The 12,375-nt window shown below is 44.7% G+C and overlaps 2 protein-coding genes across 2 annotated transcripts in view; both read left to right on the top strand.

Moving 5' to 3' along the window:
- The window catches only part of DMGDH (dimethylglycine dehydrogenase), a 249,919-nt gene that overhangs the window by 46,848 nt on the left and 190,696 nt on the right, over positions 1-12,375 (top strand). The window lies entirely within an intron of this gene.
- ARSB (arylsulfatase B) overlaps positions 111-12,375 on the top strand; it is a 73,111-nt gene continuing 60,846 nt past the window's right edge. Inside the window, exons 1-2 of the mRNA XM_028748964.2 lie at positions 111-459; positions 10,632-10,818. Coding sequence (XP_028604797.2) covers positions 181-459; positions 10,632-10,818 — 466 coding nt within the window. The 5' untranslated portion in view covers positions 111-180. The remainder of the gene's footprint in view (positions 460-10,631; positions 10,819-12,375) is intronic.

The raw sequence follows: 12,375 nt of genomic DNA, 5'->3' as shown, positions 1-12,375 counted from the left end.
GAAGGAGAGGGAGACGGGCAGGCTGGTGGTTCCTGTTTCATTTCGCTCCGGAGGGGCGGAGATGACTCTGATTGGCTTCCTCCAGGGTGGGCGGACCATTTGCCCTCGGAGGCAGACTTGCAGGTCCCTGTGCCCTTCCTGCCCTGTGAGTTCCTGCTGGGGCTGGCGGAGGACTTAGAGATGCTCCAGCGGTTGGTGTTCGGGCGCTGCTCGCCCCCGGGGCTGCTGCTGCTGCTGTGCTTGGCGCGCACGTGCCCGAGCGCTGCGCCTCGGCGGCCCGTCAACTTGGTCTTCGTGTTGGCCGACGACCTGGGCTGGGGCGACGTCGGCTGGCACGGCTCCGAGATCCGCACCCCGACCCTGGACGCGCTGGGGGCGGGCGGCGTGCGCCTGGAGAGCTACTACACGCAGCCGCTGTGCACCCCGTCGCGCAGCCAGCTGCTCACCGGCAGGTACCAGGTAGGCGGGAAAACGCGGCGGGATTGGACCTGCCCACGCGAAGGGTTTAAGAGACTGAGGGAGGGACGTGTGGAAACGGTGGCTGAGGTGCTTCTGTCTTCCCGCCCCGGCATCTCTCCCTTGCCGTCGGTGGATTCCTGTGAGAATCTAAGCCTAACTTTCTAGCCCTCGCGGTTGCAGTTCGAATGAGTGGTTTCTAAAACTTAGGAACTGCTGAGGTCTTTGCGTATTAACCCATCTTAATTATCAGGGATATGTATTTTTTTTTCTGATTTGAAAGTCACGCCCAAATCATGAGAGCTCTTCACTCGTGTAGCGCGTCACGTGTGTTTGTGTCTGTCCAGCAACGTGACGAGCTACAATCAAAAAGAGTCACGTCTGTTTCCTGTCAGAGCTGACTGAACATATGAAATAAGGTTGAGGTTTGGGGGTTGTATTTCTGGGCAACGTATTTCTAGTTTTCTTTGCCCGTTGTTCTAAAACTTATTAGCTCTTAACATTGAGAGGGTCAATATTCCCCTTCCGGCCCGTATGCCCTGTAAACCTTAGCCCAATGATATATCTTGCAAAAATGCACGACGAATTCCTAGTACTGTACAGTACTGTACTGTATTGTTTTCCTAGTGCAAAGATACCATAGGAATAGATTATCTGGTTTGGGGCGACCTCTAGTGGCTGTTTAATATGCATTTCAGTAAGAGGTCAGGATTGTGTCTTTTGTAAACTTCTGTAATCTGTTAGGGAAAGCAACGTGTAATAATGAATATACTTTATTTTTGCATATCAGCAAGCAGTGTTTTCCAGTGAACAACATATATTTTTAAGGGAGGGAGGAGCCACAAAGCTCCTTTTGGTTTGCATGTCAGCATCATGAATGAAACATTTTATCAGAATAGAATAGAATAGATTCTTTATTGTCATTACACAAGTGCAACATTGCACAAGTGCAACGAAATTGGATGCCATCCCTTAAAAACAACAAAAGCAAAACAACAACAACAACCAAACAAACCACATTCCAGCCACACCCACACCAACACCCATCAAACTCCCAGGTCACACTATCGAGTTACAGCATTCAAAAAGGCCACAGCTCTTGGATAGAAACTGTTTTTCAGTCTATTTGTCCTTGACTTGATGTTTCTATATCTCCTGCCAGAAGGCAGTAGTGCAAACAGACTGTGTCCCGGGTGAGATGAATCCTGCAGGATGTTATTTGCTTTCCTAAGACAACGGGAACCGTACAGTTCTTCCAAAGATGGGAGAGGATGACCAATAATCCTTTGGGCTGTGGTTATGACCTTCTGGAGCACCTTCCTCTCCCTAGCTGTACAACTGGAGAACCAAGCACAAATACAGTATGTAAGAATGCTCTCTATGGAGCCTCGGTAGAAGGACACCAGCAGTCTCTCACTCAGATTGTTCTTCTTTAAAAGTCTGAGGAAATAAATTCTCTGCTGGGCCTTCTTCACCAGAGCAGTGGTATTTGCGCTCCAAGTCATGCCCTGATCGATAGTTACTCCCAAAAACCTGAATTCCGCCACCCTCTCCACCCGTTCCCCGTTGATATACAAGGGCTGAATGTCCGCCTTTTTTTCCCTGTAATCCACCACCAATTCCTTGGTCTTAGCCGTATTAAGAGCCAGATTGTTCTCTCCACACCAAACACAGAGCCGCTCCACCTCGTCCCGATAGGCGGACTCATCCCCTCCTGAAATGAGCCCTACCACCGTAGTGTCATCAGCAAACTTGATGATTTTGTTGCTGGAATAGATGGCTGTACAGTCATACGTATAGAGAGCATAGAGCAGGGGACTCAACACACAACCCTGTGGTGAGCCGGTGTTAAGGCTAAGGGCTGTGGACATATGTGACCCTACTCTAACCCTCTGAGAACGTTCTGACAAAAAAATCCAAAACCCAGAGACAGGTGGAGTTGGAGAGTCCAATCGCCTCTAGCTTGGACACCAGTCTATGGGGGAGGATAGTGTTAAAAGCAGAGCTAAAATCCACAAACAGCAGCCTCACATAACTCCCCGGCTGCTCCAGATGGGACAGAGCAGCATGGAGAGTGGTGGTGATAGCGTCTTCTGTGGATCTATTTGCCCTGTATGCAAACTGGTAGTTGTCAAAAGTTGATGGAAGACAGGAAATAATGTGACGGCGCACCAGTTTCTCAAAACACTTCATGATGATTGGAGTCAGTGCAACTGGTCTGTAGTCATTCAAACTACTGATTGTGGATTTTTTAGGCAGAGGGACAATAGTTGACGACTTCAGGCAGGGTGGGACAATAGACTGGTGTAAGGACTTATTGAAGATCTTAGTAAAGACCCTCGCCAGCTGATCCGCACAGCCCTTCAACACCTTTCCAGTGATGCCATCAGGTCCAGCCGCCTTCCTCGGATTCGCCATCCTCAATACCTGTCTCACCTCATGTTCCTCTACCGTGAATGAGGGGCCCCTATGGGCTGGTGGCTGTAATACCGGCGTCTCAGGTGGCTCCTTCTCGAAGCGAGCAAAGAAGAGGTTAAGCTCCTCCGCCAGCAAAGGGTCACCGTCGACAGCACCAAGGTTAGGTTTGTAGTTGGTAATATGCTGAATCCCCTGCCACATCTGTCTTGTGTTGTTGCTCCTTAAATTATCCTCAATCCTCAGCCTATAATCCAATTTTGCCCGTCGAATACCCCTCTTCAATACCCCTCAGCAGATTCAATACGTATTCAATACGTCGAATACCCCTCAGCAGAGCTGAGAAAGAAAACAGCTGATTAAAACTTAGCCTTCTCTCCTCAAGTTTCAGCGGCTGCCTCAGATCTAACTGACTTTCTATTTGTGGGTGTTTCCTGCTGCCTATGATTCTGGGATAATCTCATAAAGTGGATGTGTGCCACAGTGGCGTAGCGTGGGGGGTGCAGGGGGGGCCGGCCGCACCGGGCGCAACATCTGGGGTTAAGGCAAATCCACAGGTTAGGGGGCGCAAATCCACGGGTTAGGGGGCGCAAATCCACGGGTTAGGGGGCGCAAATTACTTGCCTTGCCCCGGGTGCTGACAACCCACGCTACGCCACTGGTGTGCCAATCACTCCGCTAGGAAGCCTGGTGTTTGGATTTGGGGCAGGGGTGCAGGGAGAAAGCAAAAGAAATGGTGCAACTGGTGGCATTTCTTGCAGAAGCCCATATTGTAGCAAACCGATTGAATTCTAAAGTGCTGCAACACTCACGCTCCTTTACCCTATCCTGCTGGCAACGGAAACTGCTTACACAAGCAGATGCTACTGTTAGCTAGTCCTACCACAGGCTGGACACTATTCAAGCTGTTGTTAGGCAACCTGGAGAATTAGTTCTGGGACTGCATCTCATTCTTTAGCAGCAGTGAGGAGGAACTTTAGTTAAGTGACAGAGGGCATGCTTTGCATCCACAAGGTCCCAGGTTCAATCCCTGCCTTCTTTAGTTAAAAGAATCAGGAAGCAACTGATGTGAAAGCCCCCTGCCTGGGACGGCGAAAAGCTGCCACCAATCAGAGGTGGCTTCATTTGGACGTAATGATAAACCATGCTGAAGCCCTGCTTTGTTTTACAAACCATGAGTTGCCCCACAGATTATCAAACAAACCAAAAGTCTTCGAAGTTTGGCTTGTTTTCCAGCTGCTACTGTTAGCCAGTTTTCCAGCTCCTGCCTTTGTAGTTTGCCTTGTAGTTTAGTGAGCTTGGGTGGTCATATAAATTGTGGTTAGGGAAAAGTGCTCAGTTTGCCATGTTTAAAAGAAACTAAGCTATGAGCCAATAACTGTGGTTTCAGATCATGGTTTTGTAGTTAATAGACAAAACAAAGTTCAGCTGCTGGGCAGTGTTCACACATAATGCTGTGCCACGGTTTAATAAACCATGCCCTAGTGTTATGTGCAAAACAGGGCAATGAATATTGTTTAAAGCACACCCTTCCTTATACAAGATTGCAAACCCACCTATAAATTGAGAACATAAGCCTGATTAAGATTTGACTGGTGATGAAGGAGGTCGATTCCAGCCCTCTACCTTCTCCAAACATATTGTCCTGGCAGCATTAGCTATATGGATTGACAGATGGCACACACAAAGGAAGAAGGATTGGAGCCTTTGATTTCTTATGACAATAGTTGTTTGATTTCTTATGACATAGTTTGATTTCTTATGACAATAGTTGTTCATAGTTAGGACTCTGTATGCTACTTGCAGTTAATTCATTCATCAATGACCAATTTGAGACTATGCCCCATCTCTTTCACACTCTGGAAAGCTCTATAGCTTAGGATGGGCCTGTAGCTCAATATTAGAGCATCTGCTCTGCTTGCAGAATAGTCCAAGTTCAGTCCCTGGTATTTCTTGTCAGGACTGAGGGAGTTCCCTGTCTGAAACGGTGAAAAGTCTCCAACAGTCAATGTAGCTACATGTCGGCGTCTGATTGGTAGGTAGATACATGCACAACCTTTACTACTTGCAACTCTCTCTGCTGTGGAACTTCTATTCCTTTCCCCCCAACTTTTGGGGTTTATTAGCCCATACATCAATATGATGATGATGATGATGATGATTGCAAAGGTTATCCAATATCTTTGCAGCTGCAAATTCAGATCCAAGTAGCAGTAGTACAGGAACAGGTAATAGTTAACATGAGATACAACATTGCTTTTTAAAAAATGTATTCATGAGTACTAAGTTGCTATTTCTCAAATATTTCTCTTACTTTGTTAATATTGCAACTCAGGGACACAGCGTGAGTCCCCCACCCCTGCAAAGGGTTTTGCAGGCATGTCGTGAAAGGGCCAGCAGTGTCCCCATCTTCAAGACTAACCACAAAGCCACTTCCTTCCCCACTCTCCCCCTGATCTTTGGTAGATATAATTCACCATTCTTAGTACAGGTGCCTAACTGTTATTTTCATAAAGGAATGAATGTAATACATGTTTCTCTTTTTAAAACTCATTTGCTCAATTCATTATGCAGTTATTTCTTTTAGGCATAGGCCTTTCACAAATTGTGTTTTGTTTTATCTGTGATCCATAACCTACTTTGCTTTTCTCCCTGCGGTTAATCACTCTTTACAGCCTTTGAGGAAGATCATAGCCAGAGGCTAAATATTTGACCAAATGTTCTCCTTATCTACTCCTGCATTTTTCCTATTTCAGTAGGTTTTAAAAACAAAATATTTTCTAGATAGGAGCTGTTTTGGTAAGACCTTGTAAGCCATCAGAGACTCTGCTACTGGGACATTTGGGGAAATGTTCTGCAGCAGCCATATGGTTCCTGATACTGGATATGCAGCATTTTTCACCAGTCATGACCGGGTGACCTGAAAAATCACTAGGGGCCTGGCTGGTTCTACATACCCTTTGCTTCAGCTTCCTTGGATTCCCTAATTAGGCTGGGAACAATACAGATTTCTTGCCTTGGACCATGTCTTCTTCTGGCCCCTTGATCTTCATCTGCCCCTGCTGTGATCCCAGCCTATTCCATCCTGACTGGGCTTTGGTGACCCAGTTATTTCATGATGTGAGGAGATGTCTTAGACTTCTGCTTTTGTAACAGTAACTAGTGGCCAATTGCTATGATAGCAAGGGAAGGAGAGCTGGTATATCTGGAAGAGGCCCTGGAGGGCACAGCTCACCTCCCTGAATTGCTCCCTGGCTGAAATGAAAGGTGGTCATCTCATATTTCCTAATGGTGACCCAGAGGGCAATTTTATTTCCTCTTTCGTTTTAAGAATAGGGTAGTGCTTTCTTCACAAGGATGTTCTGTGTTCTACGTCCACTCTTGGAAGCATGAGGCCTCTGAACACTAGTTGCAAGGAATCACATTTGGGGAGAGAGCTGTTACATCCAGTTCCCACTTTAATACAGTGGTACCTCGGGTTAAGTACTTAATTCATTCCGGAGGTCTGTTCTTAACCTGAAGCTGTTCTTAACCTGAAGCACCACTTTAGCTAATGGGGCCTCCTGCTGCTGCCATGCCACCGGAGCACGATTTCTGTTCTCATCCTGAAGCAAAGTTCTTAACCTGAGGTACTATTTCTGGGCTAGCGGAGTGTGTAACCTGAAGCATATGTAACCTGAAGCGTATGTAACCCGAGGTACCACTGTATTTGCATGCTGCTTTTCCAACAGCCAAGCTGAGCTCAAACTGGCTCACAACAAAAACCAAACATTATCAAACAGGGAGTGCTCCCTAATAGAAAAGAAATAGGCAATAAAATACAATAAATGCAGTAACAGAATAAAAATGATATAAAATAGCAAAAACCACAAAATAAAACAGTCATGTTGGATATATATACAGTGGTACCTCGGGTTAAGTACTTAATTCATTCTGGAGGTTCGTTCTTAACCTGAAACTGTTCTTAACCTGAAGCACCACTTTAGATAATGGGGCCTCCCACTGCCACCGCATGATTTCTGTTGTCATCCTGAAGCAAAGTTCTTAACCCGAGGTACTATTTCTGGGTTAGCGGAGTCTGTAACCTGAAGTGTATGTAACCCAAGGTACCACTGTATATTAGCAACACCAGTCAGCCCTGCAGCATGAAAAAGGAAAAAAGCTCTTAATCTTGCTCACCTATGATGTGCACATTTAATTCCTGTCTCTCACACAGGAGGGCAGATTCTACCAACAAGCTCTCCCTTGGGGTAGAAACCAATTCTGTCTTCCTGAAGCCAGCAGACAAAATATTCATGAAACCCATATTATAATAGCCAGAGCCTGAAGAAGAAAGAATAGAAATGTGCTACAAACCTGGCATACAGCACTCATTTCCCTCCTGTCTCCCACCCAGAGGAAAGAGATCAATGGCAACAGGTCCTCACCTGGAACATGAAGCTATTTCCATTCTCCTTCCACTAGTTTCCCCACCAGCAGATAATAAAAATTCTACACAACTCATATAAGCTAGGAGGTTGCAGAAAAATGTGGAGTTATACAACTTCATATTTTTATATAAGTCTAGCTTAAAACAACAGGTCAACAAAACCTTGTGATGTCCCCAAAGAGACAGATCCATTTGGTGTCTTCCCTTTGGGGTTGACCCTTTGGGGTGGCCCCCACCCTCACTCTGCCTGGTGTTAGCTTCTCACATCATATGAGCTGGATGCTTTATAGCTGAATATTCTTCCCGTGAGCATCTAGGTGGCCACAGTGAGAATGGGAGGCTCGACTAGATAGACATTTGGCTTGATCAACAAGGCTCTCTTTTTGTTCTTTCATGGGAGCACATGGCTACTTTGAGCTCTTGCTATTTCAGCCAGTCTGTCCATAAATTGAAAACCTGGGGAATGAGCACAAGGTAAGAACAGCGATCTTTCTCTCCTCTGTCTAAGGAGCCTTTGTGTGTGCTCTCTCTCTCTTTAGTTCACCTCTTTTTTTTTTTTTTGGTTGATATAAAAGTGGGGGGGGGGGAGAGCTAATTTAAAACAGTAGTAGTAAAAAACAGTCTGGGGTGTTAGCCATTCCTCTGCTGATCACCAGCCTGTCTTACTAAAACTGCCCTATAGTTTCATATATATTTTCAGAGCTTTTTATTTCCTGAAAGGAAGCCATCTATGTCAATTCAGCCTGGCCATCTGCTTTCCAATCAGAAATGGAAATTTATATTTCACTGCATTGGCAAGTGATATTGACCGCCCCTGTCAGTTGCTCATGAAAACCTGCGGCCAGGTGCTTTTCACCCTCACTAGCAAGCAGCACTCCATTTCCATTGCTGGTAGGGCAGGCTAGAGAATTTGCGGAGAACAGTGGACGATTTTGAAACATTTTAAAATACCTTTTTTTTTTTTTACATGAAAAGAGCCCAATGGAAAATATGTCTTGATGGGTTCCCAGTTCATAGCCATTTTCAAAAATCACCTAAAGAAAGATTAATCCTGTGATCTTATTGATGTTAGTCCTCTGCTATTCCTTCCTTACACTTGATCATAAATCTGTTGTTAGATCACCGTTCAGAGATGCATGTGACAGTTTTGAAGATTTTCGTATTAACCTTCTCACAAGTATAATAAAACCAGAAGACTAGAGCACCTTCATAGTGTTTTTAAAATGTGCAATACATATTTGACAGTGATTTTTACTTGAGAGAGGCATGCAAAGATATGTAAATTGATGCTTTGCTTTCTTTAGAATTTTTAATAAATCTGGCTGTTCATGAAACTCATCTTTGCTGTCTCTGGATGGTTGGTGGGTCATCTGTTAAGGAAGTCAAATAATGCATTTGGGCTTTCTGGCAATAACAGTGAATTTTCTTTTCAGATTATATTTCCATTTTATGTTTATGTTCAGTTTCAGTAGCTCCCTTGTTTCTTTGCTTTCTAAAGCCAGCTAGAATCCTCCATTTGGGTAATCTTCAAGCTCACTGGTTCTTCTGATTATTATGTTTGGCTGGCAAAAATCTCCTCATTTTGCTAGATGATATAATTTTGGCTAATTATGATACATTTGGTATTCCTCTTTTAAGAACTGCCTTCCAAAATAGCTTAATGAAACCATGACTGGAAAAATGAGATACAAGTATTTGTCATTTCTGCGGTTAGTGGTTCAGAAGCTGGAAACAGATTTTGCATTTAATTGAAGCTTGCAACTTTGGGGAGGACTTTGAGAGAAGCGCAAAACATTTCACAAGTGTATGTTGTAATGTTGTACAGGTGTACATGGCATTTGATGGAGGAGTTGAATGCAAAGTGTTAGGGAACAGAATGTTTTAATAGTCCTGCATGTGACAGATTTGATGATCATGAGATTCTGTTTTGAATAGTAATCAGATTCCAACTTTAGGAAGGCCACAAAACTTCATTCCCTCTTCATGACTGAAAGCAGTGATGGCCTACAGCAACATGGGGGAGCCACCATACCTCAGGTCTAATTTGGTTGTTAACACCATTTGAAGCAAGCTGTGCCCGTATGTGATCATATGATGTCAGAAGCAAAGCTCTGTCATCTCCAATCTAAGCTCTAAGGGCAAAGTTGGAGATAAGGGATCTATTGTCTTCCATCTTAGCACTAAGCATTACAGCTCTAAGAACAGAGAGAAACCTGTGCCTGCCACCAGTTTGAAATTAGAATTGCCTGTTGTCATATGATGCCAGGTGATTGACATATGAATGGCCTTGCCCACCTGTCAACAGTGGCCTGCAGAGGGTGGGCAAATTCTGGATCCAACCTTTGGGCTGCAAAGGTTTTCCGGAGGTTGAGTAACTTACTGTGGGCCCCAGTCTATGCAGACATTTGTACCCTTTTGTGCTCTGTCACTGGGTGCAAGTCAACATTGCACAATTACTGATGTTCCACCTGCACAAGCATATCAGCTTGCCAGACGGAATGAATCCCCATTTCCTTCCGTGTGCTGTTCTGGAGGTTCTCCAGAGCCCCTCAGGGCCAATCTCAGTCAGCACACAGTGGAGAAGGGGTGGGGAGGAGCCCGAATGTTCAAGCGGAAGCCCTTACACAGGGGAGGAGCCCTCTGAATCAGGCCATCTAGTCCATCTAGTCCAGCATCCTGTGCCTAAAGATAGGTAATAAAGGCACAAGGCGAGCCTCCCTGGGGAGAGCATTCCACAAGTGGAGAGCCACCACAGGAAAGTTCTATTCTTGAGTTTCCACCCTCTGGACCTCTCATGGAGGAGGCACATGAAGAAGGGTCTCAGATGGTGATTGCAGGGTCTGGGTTCGTTCATATGGAGAGAGGCAGTCCTTGAGATATTGTGGCCCTCCATGAGGACACTGACCTGAGAGTAAGCCCCAATGAGCACAGTGGAGCTTGCTTCTAAGAAAACATGTATTAGAATGGCGCTGTTGAGTATCCTTCAGTTGAGTGACAGCTCTGTTTTCAAGCCACACCAGGTACCTTTCCCCCATAACTCCTACGGGATAGACATGGCAGTTCTGTGTTTTGCTTCCTTTCATTTGGATTCATAGCCTAGATGTCCTGAAAATCTACACCAATTACTTTTAAGTGATTTCCCACCCTGCACACAGTTGCTGCTTATTTTTCAGTATTTCTAAGATGTGATGTATTTAAAGTTTCATTATTGATCTGGGTATGTTAGATTTGTTTCCCTCTAAATATGAACGTGTTGCTATGCAGATAGCGCTGCCTGAGCATCAGAAAATTATGCTGTAACCGATGTGTAAGGTACACTTGTTTTCATTAGATCCATACAGGTTTACAGCATGAAATAATTTGGCCGTGCCAGCCCAGCTGTGTCCCACTGCATGAAAAACTCCTGCCTGAGCTACTTAAAGAGGCAGGATATGTTACCCACATGGTGGGAAAGTGGCATTTAGGAATGTACAGAAAAGAATGCCTTCCAACCCGCAGAGGATTTGATACTTACTTTGGTAAGTGACGTTTACTTTATTCCTCCTTTGTTTTCATTGGATGCTCCAGCAGTCAATAATTTGTTCTGGCTTAGTAAGAACGTAAGATGAGCCTGCTGGTTCATCCCAGTGGCTGATCTAGTCCAGCATCCTGTTCTCACAGTGGCCAACCAGATATCTGTGGAAAGCCTGAAAACAGAACCTGAGCACAAGAGCAGTCTCCCCACTTGTAATTCCCAGCTACTGTCACTCAGAGGCATCATAGGTATAACTTAGCCATCATGGCTAACATTTTCCTTAAAGCAGTGTTTCCCAACCTAGTGGCTTCCAGATGTTTTGGGCTCCAAATCCCAATTAGCTTATCTCGAGGCATGGCCAGTCATTGGGCCAGGATGATTGGAGCTGTAGTTGAAAATACCTGGATGGTACCAGATTGGGGGAAGCTGCTATGGAGGCTTTGGGGGATGGTGTAACAGTGTGAGGAGGACAAAGGTATAAGGTGCTAATTTCTACCGAGTACAGAAGTCTGGTGCATCAGGGATGTTACCTTATTCTGCCTCTGAGATAATGATTTCTCAAAAGTTGTTGCAGGGGCCTTTTGTGACCATGGAGGCATTGACTTGTGTCACTGATTTGTATCTGCAACACCAGATACCAGAACAAGAATCACAGCTGAAGGACTCTGTATTCAGAAAACCTAAGCTGGGGAATTAGAGCTTGTGTTCTATCACTAAGTTATGTCCAACTTATAACCTCTCTGTGGCATGGAATTTTCTGGATGTGAAGCGCTGGATGGGATGAGTTGAAACGATGAGTTTTGTATGGTGGATTGAGTGAAAAGAAAAATAAAAGCATACAATGTAAATGCGTGGAATGTATGAAATACTGAATAGATTTGATTTTTCTTCTGTGTATGGAACACATTTATAGTACAGGAAATGTCTTTGTCTCCCAGAAACAATATTGCCACATGCTTGTACATAAAACACCAAAATGAAGCAGAAATTGCCTGCTTTTTACTTGGCTCTTGTTGGCTGTCTTCAGGGACCATGTGTCTTTGTTCTTGGTTTGTTCCATCATTTTACTATTATGGATGGCCATGCATATGAGTTATGAATTATAATGAAAATCTTGGGTGCAGTCCAACCAAGGACATTGCTAAATCCTTAAAAGCCTAAAGGCACAGGTCCGTGACACAGATTTGCATAACATTTGCAGATGCTAATTTATATGTATAGATTTAGACTGACTGTCAGGGAAAATCGCTTAATAAGCAAGTTAAAAACCACAAAATTAAGTTCTTTAAAAGGGGAAGAGGTAGGATATATGGGGCATGGTGCAAAAGACTTGGGCTCGGGTTCCCAGGGCCATACCTTTACAACAGAATCCAGCAGAAGAGACTCAGTTAGTGGACTAGATTCCTCCCTGCCCCACCTTCAGCCTCCTGCATGCCCTAAAAATCTATTGAAGGAGCATGGGGGCAGGAGGAAGAGGAGAAGGGCAAGCCCCATTGCATAAGCAGAAGTCTCCTTCTGCAATACTGGATGTCACACATTGATTGCAAACTGATAATCAGTT

Source organism: Podarcis muralis, chromosome 11 (genome assembly GCF_964188315.1).
Source record: "Podarcis muralis chromosome 11, rPodMur119.hap1.1, whole genome shotgun sequence".
NCBI lineage: Eukaryota > Metazoa > Chordata > Lepidosauria > Squamata > Lacertidae > Podarcis > Podarcis muralis.
This window is presented reverse-complemented; position numbering and strand designations above follow the sequence as displayed.